The 23758-nt window shown below is 37.8% G+C and overlaps 1 protein-coding gene across 16 annotated transcripts in view; it reads left to right on the top strand.

The window, feature by feature from the left end:
• Nucleotides 1-7474: 7474 nt before the first annotated feature.
• Nucleotides 7475-23758, top strand: part of cacna1da (calcium channel, voltage-dependent, L type, alpha 1D subunit, a) — an 89587-nt gene continuing 73303 nt past the window's right edge. For 15 of the 16 annotated variants that reach the window (XM_073876260.1, XM_073876262.1, XM_073876256.1 and 12 more), the window contains exons 1-3: nucleotides 7475-7723; nucleotides 9243-9591; nucleotides 12169-12274. In XM_073876260.1, the coding sequence (XP_073732361.1) occupies nucleotides 9365-9591; nucleotides 12169-12274 (333 nt within the window). In that variant the 5' untranslated portion in view covers nucleotides 7475-7723; nucleotides 9243-9364. The remainder of the gene's footprint in view (nucleotides 7724-9242; nucleotides 9592-12168; nucleotides 12275-23758) is intronic. The other variant, XM_073876261.1, reaches the window with a different exon arrangement.

The following is a 23758-nucleotide window of genomic DNA, read 5'->3' as shown; positions in this document are numbered from 1 at the left end:
TCATACAGGTTTAGAACAACATAAGGATAATAAAATCAAGACAGAATTTATATTTTTGGGTGAACTATCCCTTTAAGTTCCTGCTATTACCAATTGTCACCACAAGAGGGCAGCACTATATCACACTGAACGGTCTCCTTGCAGTGCATTCAAGCAGCTATACATTTTTATCAGTATGTAGCTACTCCACGGGATCGAAGCCATGACTTTTAATTACTATATCAAGTTGAATAGGCTACTGTATCAAATTTCAGGAGTCATTGATACAAGCGTACAAATTATTCTACTGTTTCCTCTAAATAAATTTTAGACGCAAAGTAAATTAGTAACATTAATGAAGTAAAATAAGTCCTGTTGAAATGAGCTGTCATGATATCACGCAGCGTCTGTCTGTAGAGCACGTTCGGCGTGAATCAACACAGCTGGCAGTATTTGCACAACGACCCCATTACTCCACTCCCCCACTGCAATGTCATGCTTAGGTTGTCCGGTTATGTCACGTGCGAGATTCTGCCATCTGATGCCACGTGTTTGATTCTGAATGCTATGATGTCATGTCACAGCATTCCTGTCACTCACAATCAGACAAGGTCTAGATTGTCTTGAGGGAAGCTAGAGGACAGCAAAATTCAAATAGGGTTGGCAATCATAAATACTGGAGTTAATTTATTCATCTTAAACTCATTGCATAAAAAATAGAGGTAAAATCCTGAAGTAATGAGAAACAAAAAATGGCATATGTAATTTCTTTGCCATTGTGCAGCACTATTATTTTTAAAGGGATAGTTAAATAAATCTTCTGTCATCATTTACTCACTCGTTGTTATAAATGTATTTGTTCTGAAAAACACAAAGGAAGATATTTTGAGGAATGTTTGTAACCAAACCTTTCATGAGCCCCATTCACTTCCATAGTATTCTTTTTTCTACTATGGAAGTGAATGGGGCTTATGATCCGTTTGGTTACACTGCAAAATATTATTTTCTTACTTAAGTATTCTTGTCTTGTTTTAAGCACAAATATATAAAAATCGTTAAATGAAGATGCATTTTCTGGATGAGCAAAATGACCTAAGAAAATAAAATTTACGTGAATTTGTGCTTTAAAGTAGCAAAAATAATCTGACAATGGGGTAAGAAAAAAATAAGTTGAAATAAGTTAAAATACTTTTTTTCTTAAACAATTTTTTTACCCCATTAATTCACTTTATTTTGTTTGTTTGTTTTTTGTCTAAAAACTAAACTTTTTTCTTAGGTAATTTTTCTCAAGAAAATACATCTTAATTTAATAATTTTTAGATATTTTTACTGAAAACAAGACAAAAATACTAAGAAAGTCTTTTTTGCAGTGTACACACAAAGAAAAGATTTTCAAGAAAAAAATTCTTAGTATTTTTGTCTTGTTTTGTACGGAGCCCTTAAGGGGACATGGAGCAAAAATTAAATAAAGTTTAGTTTCATGTGCTCACGTGAAACTTTCATGTGCTCATGTGAAACCTTGATGTGGAGATTTTTTTTTTAAGTTTAGTTTCGCGTGCTCACGTGAAGCTATCGCGCGAGCACGTGAAACTATGCGCGTGCGATAGTCTCACGTGAGCACCCGATAGTTTCACGCGAGCACGCGAAACTAAACTTAAAAAAAATTCTACACATGAATGTTTTGCGTGAGCACATGAAAGTTTCATGTGAACACATGAAAGTTTCACGTAAGCACATGAAACTAAACTTTGGATTTTTTTTACTCCAATGTCACCTTAGGGGCTCGGTAGTTTTCAGTAAAAATATCAAAAAACATACCAAAAATTCTTAAATTAAGATGCTTTATCTTGATGAGCAATTACCTAGAAAATAAGTCTAGTTTTTAGATTAAATTAGATATTTTTGGTCTTGTGTCGTTTTGTTCATTAAGATAAAGCATCTTAATTTAGAAATTTTTTGATATTTTTACTGAAAACAAGACAAAAATACTAAGAATTTTTTGCAGTGTACAAACATTCCTCAAAATATCTTCCTTCATGTTCATCAGAAAAAATAATTTATACAGGTTTGTAACTACATGAGAGTGAGAAAATGATCACAGAATTTTCATTTTTGGGTGAACTATCCCTTTAATAGGTTAGGCTAACACTCAGTCTTAGCAAAAATCCTTTTCTTTAATGCAACCTATGTAACGTCACTTGTCACAAAGTGACATTATGATTAAAGAAGCTTGTCTCCTCCCTCTTGGTTGTCCTTTTTTTTCTTCTGTTCTCTCTCTCTCTCTCTCTCTCTCTCTCTCTCTCTCTCTCTCTCTCTCTCTCTCTGAGTAAGCAGTATCTCCTCTGGGCTTTCTAACCGAGTCAGAAGCACTTGTCATCAAACTGATCCAAAATGTGTGACCCAATCCTAGGAAGAGAAGCCATGCGCATGTGACACAAAAGAACCAATCAAAGAAGTCCATGATCCCTTACCTCCTGAAGGGAATGTACATTCAGGGTGCATGATTGTTTCTATTTTTACTTTCTATGGCAGCAAACAGCACAGGCTACAACAACAATTTAAAACATAACCCAGTATAACACCACAGAATGTTAGGAAAGTAGGTGTTAGGCCCGCTGAATCAACGTGTGGAAAGTCCTTGGGATTAATAACACCGTTCTGGTGACATAAAAGCTAATATTCACATGCTCCAACTCATACAAATGTGGCTTTGCACTTTGAAGCGTGCAAACAGACTGAAAACAATTACGTATAATGTGTGGATGTGATAGCATTCAAACACACATGCTGTATGGGAATTTAATTTACAAAACTGTATCTATTGTTCAACTTGCTCTTGACGGGTTCGTGAGATTCACACACATGCAAACCTTACCCACAAAAGACGATGCTATTCAGAAACACTTGATTTTAATGCCAGATGCTCCTTGAGGGATGAATCTGGTCCTTGGTCTTCACTCGATTACCCGTAAGTCACTCAATGGTTGCCATGGCGACACATCACTTAGCCTCAGCACCTGGGGGTGGGGATGGAGGAGAGGGGTCAGCTGTCAGTTATCTACAGCTGTCAATCATTCAGACGCGGTGCAAGGACAAAATGATGGGCGGACGTGTGTCATTTTGTAAAAATGTCACACATAAAGAAGAGTATATGATTTAACAGGTATATAAATAATAAAAAAGAGAAAATAAGTATTAAAAAAAAAGAAAATGTGTGCATTACATCAACATGTTGGGATACATGTTGACATAAGAATGAACATCTGTACTCACTGCTCTCCATCAAACGCACACAAGTGGACAACACACACATACCGGCTGACACACAAAAAAGTGCTCATTAAAAAACTTTCTCAAATGTTAATCCTTTATTATTTGGAAATACCAAAGAATCAGATCACTAAAATCACTTAAGGGGAAAGCAGTGTGCTGTTGGCAGTGACAGTGTTAAAAAACACTGACATGAGCGTGGCTCTCGCTGACAGTAGATCCACTGTTGCTATATGATCTTCACAGTTTAAGCATTGTGAACTCAGAGAACTCAGACTGAAAAAAAAGAGAGAGAGAGAGTAATGCTGACTGAGCAGTGAAGTTACTTTAACCGTATCATTTAACATTTACAAAAATCATCCTCCAGTAGCGAATGTGTGGTCGAAAGAACATACTGGCCAAAAAACGTAAAGCCTCCATCATTAAGTATTTTACTATTCTTCACTGTACTATCTCATGTCATGTGACAGTGAGAAGAAATCGTGACTTGTGATTGGCTGAATCACCCAATAAGGCATTTAATTATTAAAGTTAGCTCGTAGAGAAACCATTATATCTGGAGAGACAGGTAAGTGGACACCAGGCGTAAATTTATCCCAGTCTCACCGTGAGCCAAAGGCCTGCTTGACCCTGCACATCTGAAAAACACATGGACTTTATTACGGCTTCATCATGGGTTTATGAGGACATTTTATACATGCGCCAGTCGCAAAGGTAAGCCACCATTGCTCATTTGTTATTTCAACTACGTATTTCTGCTCATTTCATTGATAAGCCGGTTGTTCGTTTTATTATCCTTATGTTTAAGTATTACATTTCAAAAAACATTATGGCAATTTACTCATGATTTAAAACGATCAATTATTAAACATACTTTACATTTTGCTCATAATTTAAGGATATGTTGTTGTAAAAAAAACAAACAAATAAACAAATAAAAACTGTATTTCACTTTTAACAGATGCATGGAATACTCTATATACAAATACATGGTGTTTAACACAGTTAACAGCAAACTGTATGTGATATGTAGTGCAAAAACATCTATATCCTTAGCTCTATACAGTTTTGTATTTGCTATTGATAAATGACTGTCAATTGCTACACTGTAAAAAAATTCTGTAGAAATTACAGTTTTACTGGGTATTACTGCACTGTAAAAATGTCCTTAGAAATTACAGTATTACTGGGTATTGCTGCACTGTAAAAATGTCCTTAGAAATTACAGTTTTACTGGGTATTACTGCACTGTAAAAATGTCCTTAGAAATTACAGTTTTACTGGGTATTACTGCACTGTAAAAATGTCCTTAGAAATTACAGTATTACTGGGTATTGCTGCACTGTAAAAATGTCCTTAGAAATTACAGTATTACTGGGTATTGCTGCACTGTAAAAATGTCCTTAGATATTACAGTATTACTGGGTATTGCTGCACTGTAAAAATATCTTTAGAAATTACAGTATTACTGGGTATTACTGTAAAAATGTCTTTAGAAATTACAGTATTACTGGGTATTGCTGCACTGTAAAAATGTCCTTAGAAATTACAGTATCACTGGGTATTGCTGCACTGTAAAAATGTATTTAGAAATTACAGTATTACTGGGTATTACTGCACTGTAAAAATGTCCTTTGAAATTACAGTATTACTGGGTATTGCTGCACTGTAAAAATGTCTTTAGAAATTACAGTTTTACTGGGTATTACTGCCAGTAACTTACTGTAGATTTTACATTTATGGTATTTACTGGCAACAGTTTGGAACATAAAACATTTTCAGTCTTTATCTTCTACAGTAAGTTACTGGCAACCAGTTGCATAATTACATCAATTTATTTACAGTGTGGCAACTAGCTGCCAGTAACTTACTGTAGATTTTACATTTATGTTATTTACTTGCAACAGTTTGTTCAAAGTTAAATAAACATGAAACATTTTCAGTCTTTATCTTCTACAGTAAGTTACTGGCAACCAGCTGCATAATTACAGCTAAGTTTTTACATTGTATTATAAGCATGACAGCAGAAATGTAGTTGAATGTTCTTGTTTCAGAGAATATTCCAGACCTCATCATTGGTAATGTGAGAGATGCTATAAGTTTCTGAGGAGAGCAGGTGGTGAACAGGTGCTTTCATTTCTATAGATGGCTGATAGACAGGGACTTGTCCTTTAAGTGTCTGGATGACAGAAATATTACAGGGTTGTCCTTCAACAGCAAGGTTGTTAAGCCCTTGATATATTACACTACAGAATTCATAAACACGAGACAGAAACATATTCAGTATAGCTGAAAACATACAGTATTGCATCATCTTGATTATTATTGGTATTGTTGAAATGTTTTATAATCAAAAATAGCCTTTTTGTAAATTATTTTTTAAGAGATGTGCTCACATCACATGTTTTTGCATGCTTTTAAGCAAGAACTTCTTTTCCAGTTTATAACCATCTTCGTAGTTAGCAACTATATTAGTTTACTTCTGGTCGTTGAAAGCAGTTAGGCTATTAATAATAAATAAAATGCTTATAATGTATGTGACTTGAGTTTAAAGGGACAGTTTAGCCAAAAATAAAAGTTCTGTCATCATTTACTCACTCTCATTTTGTTACAAACCTGTAAGATATTTTGAGTAATGTTTGTAACCAAAGTGTTCATTGAGCCACATTCACTTCCATAGTATTCTTTTTTCCTACTATTGAAGTAAATGGGGCTCATGGTTACAAAATACAAAAAATTTTCAAAATATCTTCCTTTGTGTTCATCAGAATAAAGAAATGTATGCAGGTTTGTAACAACATGAGAAAAATGATGACTATGTAATCATGAGAAAAAGAATTTAAATTTTTTTTGTGAACTATCCCTTTAAAGGGGACATTTCACAAAACTTTATTAAAATGTCAAATAAATCTTTGGTGTCCCCAGAGTACGTATCTGAAGTTCTAGGTCAAAATACCATACATATAATTTATTATAATGCTGCATTTACACACCAAACGCACGGGCTATTTGCACGTAGTTGGACACTTGAAAATTTTGAATTTACTCGCTTCATTCGCGCGTGAAATTCTAGTCATTCAAGACATTCACACGGAAATACACGTAATGGGACGGGCTTCTGTGCCTCCGCTCGCTTCCTGTAATTACGTCACTACTAGAGCAAGCTCCTGATTAGTTAATGTGGCGCGATTGTCTGCCAAAGTTCAGATTTTTCAGCGGCAACGGTCAATTTGCGTCATTCACACATCTAGTTCCCGTCTACTGCGCTAAACGCCTCATTCACGCCGCGAGACCTCCAGATGCCCGTAAACGCGGTTTACTTTTTACTTTTACTTTACTTAACATTGAAACACTCACGCTTGATGCCTCTACCGCGGCTGGTGTGAACGCACAGTAAGAGGCTAAAATTGCCACTTTGTAGGTGTGAGCAAAAATTTGCAGTTTTTGGGTGTGTCCTTTTAAATGCAAATGAGCTGATCTCTGCATTAAATGGCAGTGCAGTGGATAGTGCAGATTAAGGGTGGTATAATTATAATAAGATCCCCTTCTGACATCACAGGGGTAGCCAAATTTCAGTGACCTATTTTTTCACATGCTTGCAATGGTTTACCCAAACTAAGTTACTGGATTGATCTTTTTCAGATTTTCTAGGTTGATAAAAGCACTGGGGACCCAATAATAGCACTTGAACATGAAAAAGTCAGATTTTCATGATATGTCCCCTTTAAGGATCCTATACAGTAATAAACTGTTATAGGCATACATGTTAATGTGTAATTATATAATTACTTATTAGACCTTAAAATATATTTTCTAAAAATATCTTCAGAAAAAAAACATGTAATCAAAGCCCAGATTTAACAACTATATATAAAACTACTACGTTACATTTTTTGTTTACCCTACCGATGCCCCATGTAAGTTAGTAACGTCCGATTCGCAAACGAGTCGTTTCTTTGAACCGATTCTTATTGATGATTCGATGGAACCGAATCTGCATCACTAGACCTGTCTTTATGACTTTGTTAAGGATATAAACAATGTGTAAACATATTGATAACAATTTCTAGATTTAAGAAACACAACAAAAACAAACAATACTCAAGATTTAAGATAAGGACAATTTTGTTAACACAAATGAAGTGCAATCCAAGCCACTTGACTCAAAAGAATCATCGCGCTTTGAACAATTGAGTCTCTTCAGTGAGTTGAGCCGGAGGAGGGGGGGAGTTCAGCTCGTTTCACCGTTCACCGACGCCGCGTGACGCTTACACACGGGCACCGAGCTCGAAACGCGAGGCAGCTCTCGCGCTCACGCTCGTGAGCAAAACAACGCGTTCGCTAACGCACACCGATGCATTTGAATTTATCGTGTCCGACCGGACCCGAGCGCTTCAGTCGATGTCGGAGTTTTATCTCTGGATATAAGCCGCAACATCATCACCGTCAGTTGAAAGGACAGACCTCAGCAAAGGTGAGATATACACGCCGGGGCCTGACGCGATGTAGCTTTAAAAAATCTTTTATGTTTGAAGAAATCACACAATGCGATCATGTTGCATCTGTCAGAGAGATGAAAATAATCACCGATGGTGCTGATGCAGAGGATGCGCTCGTTTAAAAGCATTTTGTCCTTCATGTGTTTGGGTCCTTTGATGTTGTCACTGCTTGTCACATTCAAGCGTTTAGAGAAATGAACAGACAGGAAAAACGCATCCCAGCTGTTGTAACTGAGCTTAATCGTGATCATCTCAGATTTGGCTGCCATATATGCCGAATATATTTGGGAGAAGAGCTAGCTGTGTTCAAGGAGATATTACTATTAAGGTTATTGTCTATTTCTATTCAGGCCTAATTAAACGTATGTTATGCATCTATTTACATGCAGTGCATTGTTACATTGATAAAATAAAACACATGAATACAATGCACTTTGTATTCTGCAATATTTAATATACAGCATAACACAGAAGATGATTTATTGTAAGTGTATGTGTGTTGCATTTATGTTTTATTATTGTGCAATTTATTTGTATTGATTTAATATGAGAACAATTGCTGAAGGATAGAATGCATTTAATTAGATTAATATCATATATGGAGATGAAGTGCAGAAGCTAAATTTCTTACCGTACACGTACATAGACAATATTTCACATCTGATGGATGACAAAATAATGCTTTGTGAGGTATTTGGCGAATGACCTTTCCATGGATGTATTCATCTCGTCTGCACAGGCCTAGCGGTTGAAGGACTCAGCTGATGTATCTGTTGGCATATGCACCGTATCTAAGCCTGGATGTGTTTTTAACTCAATTTGATGCTGATGTTATAGGTGCTGTTTGCATAAAATGGCTGTTTATATATTCAGATGTATTTATTTAGTGTTATTCTGTACCACACTTTATCTGTTTGTAAGCTGATTTTTATTGGGTCACGCTATATACATTGATTTTTCCGCTAGCTGTAACTTTTTTCTGACATTATCCTAATAATATCTCTGTTAGTTAAGTGACCCATTCTTTCTTTATTTGCTGACCCGGTTTATTTTAAGGTCTGTCGGAGCCTTTTTGGGAAAATAATATAAAGCAGGGTTATTTTAGTTTTTGGTGATTTGATTTGAAAGCTGCAAGGGGTTTACAGTGACTGATGACTCAAATTTCGCTCGGTTCTTCTTAAAGTTTGTAATTCCTGTAATTCCTCTTCATTCCTATAATTTTTGGTTGAATTTATCACATAAGGGGGGTGTGTCAGTGCGCTCACACTTATAGGACTGCCTGTGAACCCAGGGTGAGATGCCGGCCTTCAGACCCAAAGACATACCGTATGCGTTTTTTGGTCTTACACCCACATTATTGCATATTAAAATGCTGAAGTGAAGGAAGTCACCGCACAGCCTCCCACAACATTCTCTACTCCGGCACATTCTCTGTCTTTCGGTTCACAACAAGACGCACACATATTCTAACTAGCCTTTCTGTCTTCTCCACAGAGGCAAATTATGCCAGCAGTACCAGAGTCCCTGTCTCTGGTGACGTGCCAGGCTGTTGGTGAGACCCTCCGCTCCCTTGCCCCTGGCAGGGTGGACGCCCCGCTCAGGCCCACGCCCGCATCATGAGCGCCAACGGCCCCACTCCGCCTGCTGCGACCCCTGCAGCTGCGGTGGCCGTGCCCGTGTCCTCGGTGGTACCGGCGGGTTCGTTGGCCCAGAAGAAGCGGCAACAGTATGCCAAGAGCAAAAAACAGGGCAGTTCGGCCAACACGCGGCCACAGAGAGCTCTCTTCTGCCTCAACCTCAACAACCCCATCCGCCGGGCCTGCATCAGCCTTGTGGAATGGAAGTATCCTTTACTGTTTGTAAAGCACGCTGAGTTCACTTCTTTAACATTGTAACAGATTTTGGGTTGAATTAGGACTAATATCAAAGAACAAATATGTGTTTAAGACCATTGGACATGAACCTGTGAAGTGTTTCAAGGTGTTTATGTAGCTTAGTTAGTAAAGCATTGCGTTGCAGAGATCACTCGTTTGCTTTATGTGGATGTAACTGCGGATGTTAATTTAATTTTAAAATAGTAATTTATGATCAAGCATCACTATTTGTTGTATTAAGAGTTGGACATTAGAAGAAGTAAATTACCGATCTCAAATGCCATTGGGAAATAACAAAAAATCATGCAAAGATACACTTGTATCATAATGCAAAACTAACAAAAACACCCAATACTAATTTTTATCTCCATAACAAAATCCGAGATTACCAGACATGGACTCATGGACATGTATTTTTTATGAATTATTAATGTATTGCTGTCTGTGATTCTGTGAGCCTGGAGTTTAGAACATTTTCGCTTAAAGGTGCAGTGTGTAAACTTTAGCGGCATCTAGAGGTGAGGTTGTGAATTGCAACCAGCGGCTCAATCCACTGTTCACCCCTCGCTTTTGAAACGCATAGAGAAGCCGCCACCGGAAAAACATGTCATCGACGGAGACAACTTAGTAAAAAAAGTTTGTCCGTTAAGGGCTTCTGTAGAAACATGGTGGCACAAAATGGCGACTTTCACGAAAGGGGACCCTCTGTGTATGTAGATAAAAACGTCTCATTCTAAGGTAATAAACACATAAGGGTTCATTATAAAAAGGTCTTTATACACCCCTCATAATATAGTTTTGTATATTATTTTGCATTTCTGTCAAGAGATCCTTTTAAAAATTACACACTGCACCTTTAAATGTGTAATATAAATAAATAGTGCTCGTACACTGCTGTTTAAATAATATTCTCTATTGAAATGAGTAGAGGCTTGGACCCCGAAACAGTATAGTTAACAAGCGGATAGAGTAACATGAAAAACCAGTCATTTGGCCGAGAACTATTTAAAAAATTGGAAACTGAGGGTGCAAAAAAATCTGAATATTGAGAAAATCGCCTTAAGGGGCTGGACACACCAAAACTTTTTAGTTAGTTGCTGTGGTAATGTCCCGCCCCTCCTCCACTGTGATTGGGCGGCCGTGTGAGAACTGACATTGACGAGCGGAGGTTTTCTCCCAAAGTTGAATCTCTTTCCACTCTCGACGCTCAGCGCCGAGCGTGCAAAAACTGCAGAGCGCCGGTTTTCAGCGCGGAAAAAACCCGCTAGCTGCTGGCTTATTTGAAAAACGCTGAGCTTCCATTGAAAACAATTGAAAATATGAGCCGGCCGCGGGCGTAAAAGTTTTGGTGTACACAACCCCTAAGGGGCTGGACACACCAAAACTTTTAAACGCGGCTGAAAACGCCTTGAGGACGCCGAATGCCCGCTGATTTTCAGCTGAGTGCCAGCTTTCTTCAGATGAGCGCTTTGGTAGCTGTGATACTTTAGCTGCGAGCCGGTTGGTTGCTGTGGTAATGTCCCGCCCCTCCTCCACTGTGATTGGGCGGCCGTGTGAAAACTGACATTGACGAGCGGAGCTTTTCTTCCAAAGTTGAACATCTTTCAACTCTCGGTGCTCAGCGCTGAGCGTGGAAAAATCGCCGGGCGCCGTTTTCAGCGCGGAAGAAAACCGCTAGCTGCTGGCTTATTTGAAAAACGCAGAGTTTCCATTGAAATGAATTGAAAACATGCGCCGGCCGCGGGCGTAAAAGCGTTGGTGTGCACGCCCCCTAAGGGTGTCCAAATTAAGTCCTTAGCAACACATATTACTAATGATAAATACATTTTTGATATATTTACAAAGTGTCTTCATGGTACATGATCTTTACATAATATCCTAATGATTTTGGCATAATTTTTTTAAATAATTTTGACCCATAAAATGTATTATTGGCTATTGCTACAAATATACACATGCGATTTATGGCTGATTTTGTGGTCCAGGGTCACTGCAGAAAATAAAATTGGTTTCAAATCATAGGTGCCACAAAATACAATTTTGTGTTAAAGGATTTTTTGTAATAAAGAGAAGTGTAGTTTCAAATGATTATCCTCGAATTCAACCTTAGTATTTTTAGGTTGTCGGACTGGCACCAATTTTTATTTTTGTTTCACAAGAAGCAATGCAAAGGAGATGAGTCAGTTTTATAAACACCTAGTGCATGTGTAGTACAATACGCTTGTAAAGTTAGCATCATAAGAAAAAGATAGCTTGTGATATTTTTGAATACGTTAGAAAGGCAAGTATGCACTGGAGTGCCACATTGAATTGACTAACATCTTTACCCAGCTGATTCGCTTTGGCGGCCATGCCAAGATTCTCCTTGTTATGGTAATGCTGATACAAAATGTTGCTTTTTGCATTTTCAGATGCTTGTATTGCATGTGGTGCATAAAACAAACAATACAGTAAACAAAATGTGCTTAAATGTAGTCCAATCTCAATAAATTTTCGTAGATGCTTTTATTACACTTTTTTGTCACTTTCCTTAACTTTATTACCAGGCCATTCGATATCTTTATATTGATAGCGATTTTTGCCAACTGCATGGCCTTAGCTGTATATATCCCCTTTCCTGAAGATGACTCCAACTCAACCAACCACGACCTGGTGAGTAAAACACTTTAACCTTCGACCTAATAGCATGTTAATGTCTGACCCCTGCCATGACTACTGATCATCCAAAACAAATATTGCTAAATTTATTAAAACACATATTGAGTTAATGGCTGTATTTGAAATTTTTGTATGATTTCTTTGGGGCTGTGTAAAAAAATATAGATTTTTTGTTAATGATTTTGTGTTTTTTTTTTTACAGTAATTTGCATTGTTTAATTTGCGCACCTTGTGTGCATTATTTTCGAATAATTCAAAGGACAGGAGTCTTTTATTTCGCTTACATTTACATTTTGTCATTTAGCAGACGCTTTTGTCCAAAGCGACTTACAAGTGAGGTAAACAATTAAAGCAATTATAACAACACAAAAACAGCAATACATAAGTGCACTGGAAATAGTCTCATCAAGTCCCACACAATATACATAGCTTATACCACGGTTACCACAGATATTGCTCTGATGGTTATTTTAAGCTATCTGACAGGTCAGGTGTGCGTTATCGAAAATTAATGCATACCCATGGAACATTTTTCAACCAATCAGAATAAAGCATTTAACAGCCTTGTGGTATAAATATCCATATACAATTAACAGATATTTAGGCTTTAAAGTTAAGAGGGAATCCCGTTTTTTCGACCAATTGGCTAATTCGGTTTGATTCTAACTGTGGGTTTACACTAGACGCGAGTTCAACGATTTGCATGAGTAGATTACGTGCAAAGTCAATGCAAAGACATGATCATACGCGTCCTCGCGTGGGGCGATGCGAATGACGCGATATGGGCAGCGCGTTTGCCACGAAAATACTCGCCTTAAACGCGTCTTCGCCCAAGTTGAAAATGTTCAACTCGAGCGAAAAATTTGCATGACACGAAGTTAAATATCGCAAGTTATCTAAAGCGACTAACGCGATGACCCGTTTGGTGTGTACGTAGCATAATTTAAAGACGCTCTAAGCGAATCATTCTTGTTCATTTTCGAAGTGTTGTCAAACAAAAAGGAACGTATATAACTTCTCCCTCGCTCTCACTCTTCCCCTTGCCCCTCCCTTCTGTGCACTAACCCCCCAAACCCACCCCCAAATCCTTCTTGTCGTTTATTGGCTGGAACACGTTTGTTATGTTTCAAGGTTGTAGGCTGTGTCACTTTGTTTTTGTTGTCGTTTGTGGAGCCTGGGCTGTCTACAGAGACCGCGGTTTTTTACAGTGTGTTCAGGGGACAGGCAGCTAGCAGATAGTGAGAAGATGTTTGCTGTATGTAACAAAAAATGCTTTATGGCCTAAAACGCGTGAATTCACTTAGAGCACCTTTAAATAGTTTTGATTCGATTGGATTTTGTTTCAATATTGAGTAGGTCTCGATTTTTCATTCAAAGTGTTTGTTTTGCATGCAAGGAATCCACAAATATGAATGCTGCCCAGTCAGCAAACGACTCCGTGCTGGACTTGCACAGGATCCGGACCAGAGCTGCTGGCTTCGGCACAGATCTGGTGCATATCCGGCTCGGAGTGGTACACAACACGCTTTCCGCTTTAGCTGATATAAATAAAGGCCTTGATTGGCCCCAATACCGATCTTTTAGCAATATAACATGTGTTCATGTTTCACGTGTAAAAACGCTGTATTTTTCACACAATTTACTTATTTGTATTGCACTGTTTTCACTGTCCTCAAAACGGGCTGATGTCTTTCTTTTTTTACGAAGTCCCTTCTTCAGAAATACATAACGAGTTCTGATTGTGTAGCATGTTTAGTGTGTTGTGATTCGATAGCAGCTTAGCTTGCCGTTAGCTTAGCTGGTGACTGACGTATTCCTGTGGGCGGAGTTTAGTCAAAAAACTGTTCCAATGACGTCATTAAAGCAGGAAGTAGAGGGCTGTAGTCCAAACCTGTAGTCCAAAGGGCTGTAGTTATGCTATTATAGCAACATTACATACAAACTAGGGTTTAAAAAATTGGATCAGAAAGAATGTGTTCTTTAAAATTAGTGAAGAGCTTGATTTTTATCTTTTGTGAAATTATTGGTTTATGAAAAAGGCCTATCTCTGTTATGTCTAAAACAGAACATTGGACCTGGATCTATGTTCAATTATATTTTAAGCAGTTTCATTAAAATGTCTTGTTTTGAGAATAGGCGAAAGAACATTTCTATCGCGCACAAACAGAACCAAAACGCTATCATTATGTGTGTATTTTCCCGGAAAGTAATATATAAAATGTGTCTCATTATAATCATTTCTGAGAACAGATGTATGTATAGATGACTGCAGCGAATCTTTCCTTTTCTGGCTCATTTTCACTTCCTTTCCACAAACTGCTGGTAGAGTTTAATTGATCAGATTCTGAACTCTTCAGACAAATGATTTATATTTAGAAACGAGGAACGCTTGGATCATAGATTCAGTGGTTTGGAGGGGAGGGCGGATGTTCAGCGCGATGCTTTACTCCTCAGTTTGAGGATGATTGTGAGTTGAGATTAGACAGCTGTTCGATCTTGTGTCGGAGCGCCTCAGCACGAGGGCTTCATGATTTGTGAATAGCTTTCATAGATAGTGGTTTCATTTAGTGACTTTAGCTCCGGAGTCTAAAACAGGAAGGAGAAACAGCAGGCAGAGATTTTACATCCTGCCTTTTTTACTTGAAAGTTTTTGAGTTGGATTTGATAAAGTGTTTTGCAAATGACCACAGTAAACGAAATCTCATCTGAAAGAGCAGCTTGAATGTTTGTGTTATTTATCTAGTTGGACTGCTGTGTGTGTTTGTGTGTGTTAAACAGTAGGAGTTAATCGCACAGCAAAATTTCATCACAGTCCCAGCAGGTGTGATAACATGAACTCCAGGTTGACTCAAACGGATAAGACGCGGTCTATAGGTACATTAGTGGGTCAGAGATGTTTTGGCAAACCATGAAAGCTTACCCTGGGGTGAACGAATTTGCTGTGCAATGTCACAGAGTTAAAATCACCTGGAGCAACAACATGTCCCTTTCTCATCATGGTACTTTAGGAGAGTAAAAAACCATAAATGTTGTCATGCCTTTTGTTTCTAAACTACACTACAACTACCTACTACATCAAAGAGTCATTTAACAGTTATGAATTATGAATGTGTCTTTTAATTTGATATCTGATAGAGAATAACTTATCTGCCTTCTCATGGGTCTTTTTGTGCCTGTTTTCTGCTTGAATTCCCTTGGATGGTATGTGTCCTATTTGTAAAGGACTCCATTACCCATGAGTCTCAGCTTTCAGCTGGCCTTTAGTTCATAGAATATAGAAAGTGAAACCTTAGGCTACGTTTCTTCCTTTGCATTTTTAAAAAATTTACAAATGCGTCCCCATGCAATCAAAATAAACAGGCCTTAAATAGTAGACAATCCTACTAAGGTCATATTTGTACTGGCCCATGTCTGTAGTGGCTGCAAAAAAAATATTCCTTACAGATCCTTAAGAATAGCATCCTTCACTTCCCTAAAGTAGGAATTGTTTTTTTGGAAATGTTTTACCTGGCAGTTTATACTGCTTATCAAAGTTTATCATAATTTCTTAAATACTATTTTTTCCACTGTATTGAATTGCTTTGCAATGTATAGCGTTACACTGTCAGTTAAAGGAATAGTCTACTCATTTTCAATATTAAAATATGTTATTACCTTAACTAAGAAGAGTTAATACATCCCTCTATCATCTGTGTGCGTGCACGTAAGTGCTGGAGTGCGCTGCGACGGTTCGATAGCATTTAGCTTAGCCCCATTCATTCAATGGTACCATTAAGAGATAAAGTTAGAAGTGACCAAACACATCAACTTTTTTCCTATTTAAGACGAGTAGTTATACGAAAAAGTTTGGTGGTACAAAATAAAACGTAGCGCTTTTCTAAGCGGATTTAAAAGAGGAACTATATTGTATGGCGGAACAGCACTTTTGGGAGTACCTCGACCTGGCGCAGTAACACTCTCCCTCTCCCATTATGAGAGGGAGAAGGGGAGCGGATTTTTCAGACGAGTTGAAGTACTCCCAAAAGTGCTATTACGCCATAAAATATAGTTCCTCTTTTAAATCCGCTTAGAAAAGCGCTACGTTTTATTTTGTACCACCAAACTTTTTCGTATAACTACTCGTCTTAAATAGGAAAAACGTTGATGTGTTTGGTCACTTCTAACTTTATCTCTAAATGGTACCATTGAATGAATGGGGCTAAGCTAAATGCTATCGAAGTGTCGCAGCGTGCTCCAGCGCTTACGTGCACGCACACAGATGATAGAGGGATGTATCAACTCTTCTTAGTTAAGGTAATAACATATTTTAATATTGAAAATGAGTAGACTATTCCTTTAAGAAGCACCATCTGATACTATCTCATTTATACAGCCGCTGCAGCTCCCCCTTGTGTTATTTAGAGAGATGTACAATCATTGCGGTGATCTGAAATTATCACGATGAGGTCAAACAATTGCGATGAAACGATTATTTAATCATTGTGACAGGCCTACCAAATTTTTTTGGAAAAGCATTAATGAACTCATTATCTTGACCAGCACAAATAGCATGCCTACAGAAGCCCTAGCTAAAAGTTGTAGCGCCAGACCCAAAGTATGGCTGAATGGATTCCAAAACGGTAAAAATCAATGTTTTACTCGAGGAGAGCTGGAAAATTAGCATATTTTGAAAAAAGTGCAGTGTCCCTTTAAGAAGGTTGCGGTCGTGACAGTGTTGCCCTTAGAGTAAATCAGCTTCTTTTTGTCCACCAATCAAGTGGCTTGTCATAAATGAGTAAAAAAAATGAACAAATAAATAAATGACTTTTGACTATTGCCCCGCCCCCTGATACTAGTATCGTGTATCGGCGAACACACAAGGCTGACGATAGGACGATCTCACAACGGGGCATATCGCCCAACACTACCACAAACTCTTCGCGTGTTGCTAAAATAACCTTTCTAATCTAAACGTTTCCTAACCAAGTGTACTTTACAATTTTGATCACGCACTTATCTATTCACAATATGTTTGCCTGGAAGTACGGTTCACAGTGTTTATCAGGAGAGTGAACATTTTGTACCTCTCAGAGGTAACAAGGTGCACATAATCGGTTTGTTCTGCTACAGTGATGACCAACACAAGTCTCTTTAGGCTAAACTTACGTCGAGACAGACGCACACAGAGAGACTAACACACCTTGATACAGACACAGACTGTGTTATATTGTTATTTCCGGCTCTTTTGTGTAGTAGAACGAGGGCTCCGGGCAGCTCCTGCTTAACACTGCTGCGTACAAGCGTGCCCTTTTCATAGTCAATAATATTCACCCTTCCCAACCTTTACTACACAAACACAGTGTTTTATATCATGGTGGGAACCTTACATTGACTTCTAAAGTTGTGACATTATGGGGATTATATTGCAACATCTTAACAGATGACACATTTATTTGCTATTTTAAATGTGAAATAACACCTTTTGGATACTAGCGTAAGCGTTTTGATATCTGATATCTATTTGGAGCATAAAAGTTTGATTTTAATATTTGACATGATCTTACTCAGTCAATATTAAAGATATCAAGGTTATATTTTCACTGAATGTTTTTTATTATTAATATTATTATGTTGGACGGTTTTATGTAAATCACAAAAATGACTTTAGCTGGGTTTTCACAGGCAGGGTCACAAATAATTGCAACTTCATTCATAATAGTGTTTAAATGAAGGCATTTATGTTTGCATGTGTATTTGTGTGTTTGTCTCCGGACCCTGGCGGTGATGAAGGCTAAAGTCTGTGTTTAATCACTTAGCTAACCGCTTATTTTCACCAGATGCGCTGACTTCCCAGTACTCTTTATCTTAGTGTGCGTGTGGGTTTGATGGGTTCGTAAGTGCTCTGTTTGTTTGTGTGTAAATGCATGCGTGATATTGATGTAAATATTTGATTTCGTATGCCTCATTGTGTATGTGATTCATATGTATTTTGATTGGTAGGGTTTTGCGTAATGGAGTGAGCGAGAGGAGAGACAAAGTCATATAATGGAGTTTGATGTATCCTGCTTACATCAGCAAAACATGTCAAGTAGTATTTCCTTTACATTGAGTTACATGTTCAGCCATGTATGTTTTGCATATGTACCTGAACGTATGGCTTTATATATTTTTTGCTCTAATTTAAAGACAACACTTAAAGTCTGTAATATTAAATATATACTGTGGGAATTAACATGCACAGTCTTACTCCGATTATGCTTAATAAATTATTAATGTGTAAGGTCATGTAAATGCATAAAACAGGGTTCCCACGGGTCCTTGAAATTCTTGAAAGTTTGTGAATCTAGGGGGGAAAAAAATTCAAGGCCCTGGGAAGTTTTTGAAAATATACATGCTTAGATACAGGTCATTGAAAGTGCTTGAATCTGTTTTATGCAAGAAGTTTTCTGGGAAAAAATCCATATTATTCCGTGTGTCGTGTAGGATAATATCATAAAAATTCTAGACTTTTTAGGCACACATGCTAAACTGTTTGCTTTAAATGCTTATACAGTATCTTCTGTATGCGAAAGTTTTTGTTTTTGCATAGTTGTGTTTGACACATGAAAACGTCTCGGGTTACGTATGTAACTGTTGTTCCATGAGAAGGGAACGAGACGCTGCGTCTCCCTTCCCATACTTCCCTATAACGTGGTCTTTGGCAATATTTCAGATAGCGATATACTTCCTGGCTCCCGTGTCACCCTGTCTTTGTCGTTAAGCCTCACCATTGGTTGAATTTGATATCCACATTCAGACGCACTTACCCCTGGAGGCGTCCCCAAAGTGTCACCGCAGTGATGCAGCGCGAGTTCCCTCGAAAGTGAACTGTTACAATGTATCTTAAAAGGTAACACAATGTAACTCACTTGATCTCACTTGAAATGTGTCCCCACATTTAGTCCTTGAATTTGAGGGTATTGGACCTGGAAAGTCCTTGAAAGGTCCTTGAATTTGAAGTTAACTAAGGTGTGGAAACCCTGATAAAACCATCTCTTTTATCCAGGAAAGGTCATAAGCAGCTAAAGCAAAAAGTGGATTTTTTCCCATTAGCCCGATTGTGCATTGCATATAAACGCTTCATGTGCATTCATGCCTTTGCATGTAAAAGATAAACGTAACACAAGGAATAATGCATTAAAAGTCTGCTCTCTACTCATGCAGTTGACAGCGAAACTGCAAAATGAAAAACTGGTGATATATTTACAGGTTCTGCAGATATAAGAGATACAACAGTATAGCTTTTGACAGATTTCCCAACAGCTTTTTGAATGACTAGGCGGACTATAAGTGGTGACGTCCCTGCCCTGCGAGAAACCTGACAAATCGAAACCTGTCAACAACATATTACCCAAAGACCTGTATTGGTCGTATTTCCACCAAATCCATCAAAGATAGAAATATTATATTTTTGTTCAAAGGTAATAAAAGTAAATTTGGATTTATTCAGAAATCTCAAGAGTAAATCACCCAGGTGCATCATGGTAATATGATTTGGGAGAGAATGTGCTTGAAAATTAAAGTCATGACTTTGGGGTCCTAAAATAGTTTACCAGTTTATTTATACAAAATTCATTGACTATTTTCTATTTAAAGAGCACCTATTGTCTGATTCACGTTTTTAAATTTATTTTGGTGAGTAAGTGTGTATTAGTACATGTTAACCAATCACAACGTACAGATTAGCGGGCCAATCAGGGATTCAGAGCTTTTCAAATCTTGGCGTTTCAGGCAGAGAGTGAAATCTGGAGCTACAATTTTTTTTTTTAAACATAAACCACACAAACACATTGTATTGTACCAAATACACAAAATAAAAAATTTTACGCAGTGAAATAGGTGCTGTTTAATTTTGAGGTGAAAAGTGATTTGGCATCAAATTATACAGAATTTTGCATGCCATAGACATACTGTACATAGATCCCTCAGCTTTTGCCCTTTGCCGCAATATGTCAGCGAGTCTGCAATTTCATTGTAAAACTGCCCTTTAAAGACATACAAATAAATATACAAAGTAGGGTATAATATTTTCTGTAATATCGAACAGTACTGAAATCATATTACTGACCAGCTCGAAAAACAAAGTTATGAAGCTGCGTCCGAAATCGCATACTTTGACAGTAGGTACTGAATTAGTACCTACTCATCGACTGTTAAAAAAAAACGGTAGGTTCTATGTAGTATAAAAATATGGATAGTATGAATGAATTCGGACATACTACATCTGCCGTGTTGATACATTACGTGACATACATTGTCATAACAAGAAGTTATTTGTTAACTGGAATGACGTTAAACAAGCACTAAACGAGTTGTTCAATACATGTATTTGCATTTGAATAAAGCCACGTTATAGCTTTCGGGCATTTTTTTAATAAATAAAACTACGCCTCTCTGTCGTCTTCTTCATTGGATAACTCCTCTCCCGGGGATCACGGGATAGCAAAATGTCCAACGAATTAACACTTCGGGATTGTGTCGGAAGTAGTAGGTCATCCAGGTACTTTTCGGCTACTGTTTTTCAAATACTATACAATATAGAATTGGGTGGTTTCGAATGCAGCCATAGGGTGTTTCTTAAACGCGAGTTCATGGCCTAGGAAGGCTGTTTCCTTCCTAGTACAGTCCTTCCGACATATCAAGAGTCCTCCTTAACATTAAAAGCTAGAATGAGACGGTCTAATAAGTGTCCATTGCAACGTCATAACGGTTCCCGCCCCTGTTGTCTTGTCATGAAACTTTAAAGTGAAAAGTTGAAGATAATGCAATGTATCGCCACAAAAAGTTATTATAAATTTCCGTTAATTCAGTACTGTGAATGAGTATTATATATCAATCCTTTGTGGTCTCCCAGTTCTATACAGACTTTGCACTTTAACATTGTGATTGATTTATAAAAATCCAGGAAAACATAAATGTCTGTGCGTAAAACAAGTTTTTGTCTTACATTTCATACTGAAATTGGTTGAGCTCTGTGCCCACTCATTTAATGTTTTAGAATGAAATTGGGTGACGAAAGTGCCAGTTTGATTCTCGCGATGTTTTTCGAATGTGTGCAAAGGATTATGGGTGATATGAGGGGAAGAAGGATACAGTTCATGCATTCTTTGTGGCTGAATGTAGGGCAAATACAGGCTGCCTCTAAAGGAACCTTTGGATTGAGTTGTCCTTCGAAGATGTGTGATGAAGTGGCAGCCGAGATATATAGACGGTTTCAGCAGTAACAACATAAACATGCGGCTTTCGTGGTCATCACGTAACTTCCGGTAAATTCTGGGAAGAGTAAATAACAACAAAGTCATTTTACAGTAGTTTATTTATATAACAAGCAAAATAAACAATACATAGATTACATAGGAACCCAAAACATTTGTTATTTTCGATGAGGTATTTGTTTAAGAGTTCAGTTACAGCAACTAGTCAGACCATTAAACAAACAGAAACCGGAAGTAAAGTTCAGACCAGATGCTTACCGCACATGCGCCTGATGAAATGTAGCCTTCCTAGGATGCATCCTCGCATTTGAGAAACACCCTTAGTCTCAGCCATAGTTATACCCTTTTCATTGCTTCTGCTCTCCCCCACACACTGCCCCTGGTGTTCAGGGGTGGAACAGCATGTTAAAAACTTGATTGTGTATTGAGCTGCGTAATGTAAAAGGATGTGGTTTGTTGCTGGGTTACAGAGTGAGAGAACAAGGTTAAAGAATGTAATGCCGAGAGAGAAAGTGGAGGTGGAGGAGATGCTGTATTCACTTGGCTTTCCCTATGCATTTAAAGTTTATCATTTCAAGGACTGTCATGCACACGCATCTCTATGACACATTTGCGGTCTGGATCTTACTTTTTGATTTATTTTTCTTCGCCTGTCATCATGTTATTTCTCTGGAGAAAAACACTTTATAGCAGGACACGGTCATTTTCTACAAACCCACACACATACATACAGTGGGAGGTTGAGGGGCAGATCTACCTCCAGTCTTCCTGGAGTACATTGCCTGATCTATACAGACAAGAGTGAGAGAGAAATGGGGGAGGTTGAGATATCTTAATGCATTTTTCTTGTCGCTTAGAAACGCAGCACTTCAGCCACATTGTTTTGCCTACATTGATGCAACTGCACTGTATATACAGTAGTAGTAACAGGTTTATAATCATCACTACTGGTTAGGGCCGGACAATAATTCAATATCAGTATATTTCGCAGCATTTTTTTTTCAATAATGGTGACGTGCTTTCTAAACACATTTACGATATTTCAATATACATTAGAGTGTCTAATAATGCGTGTTAAATGCAGGTCAAGGCGCTTCTTCCTTCCAAACCGCGCTCTCCGTGACGGTGAGGAAAAAAGGCTTTTTTAACATTCAGGGCTCTATTTTAACGATCTAAGCGCATTGTCTAAAGCGCACAGTCTAAATGGGCGTGTCTGATACCACTTTTGCTAATTTAACGGCGGGAAAAATGGATTGTGCGCCAAGCGCAAGGTCGAAAAGGGTTGTTCATATTCTAATGAGTAATGGGTGTGTTTTGGGCGTAACGTGAAATAAACCAATGAAAGTCTTATCTCTCATACCCTTTAAAAGCCAGTTGCGCTGGCGCTTTGTCTAATCCCTGTTAAGATGACGGACTTTGTAAACTGAAAACTAAGCGGAGGAAGAAGACTCCCAGTTTAAGAATAATGTTAAACAATTGTGTTGTTTTATTATTGTTTTACATTTTTTGGATTAAAACCTTTAAAAGCCTTTTTCTTTCAGTCATAGAAGTACAAATATCAGGCTTTTAGTTGCTGTAAATGTATTGATATCCTACATAATCATTGTAATCCCATAAAATAATTTGCAAATATGCAAGAAACGGTTTGCACTCTAAAAATACAAAATAAAGAATTTACAAACGTGTGGAGAACCGTTTCAGCACTCGGACAGCGCCATAGGATTTTTAAAAAGCATTACTTAAAATGTTTCTCATCTCATTATATCCACAGGTACAGTGTCATCATATACAATAAATCCGTAGGGTAGCTTTTAAAAAGCATTTAAAAATATATAGCATTTATTTAAAGCAAAGCATTTATTTTCTTACCAGGCTACTGGATGATGGTGCTCTTTACGCCTTCTAACGTCTCATAATCGGTCCCCATTTATGTCCAAGAGACTCAATAATAATATTTTACATTCAATCCTTTAATCTTTCATATTTAAAAGCGTTTTTGTGCTGCTGCGCATTCATGTATGTGATAAGCAAACCCGCGTTGTCGTCCCGTTTAGGCGCATATTACTAACGCGCTCTTTAAATAACAAAAAACATTGTCTATTTTAGTCGCCTCAAAATAGCAATGCGCCAACAATGTGCCTGAACACACCTCGTTTTCAGACCAGAACGCCCATGGGCACAAAATTGGGCACAAAAGCATTTGCTATTTAAACAACGTGGCTCTTAACATGAAAATGATAATGGC

Source organism: Misgurnus anguillicaudatus, chromosome 14, assembly GCF_027580225.2.
Source record: "Misgurnus anguillicaudatus chromosome 14, ASM2758022v2, whole genome shotgun sequence".
Classification (NCBI taxonomy): domain Eukaryota; kingdom Metazoa; phylum Chordata; class Actinopteri; order Cypriniformes; family Cobitidae; genus Misgurnus; species Misgurnus anguillicaudatus.
Note: the sequence above shows the minus strand (reverse complement) of the source record. Positions and strands in the feature narration are given on the sequence as shown.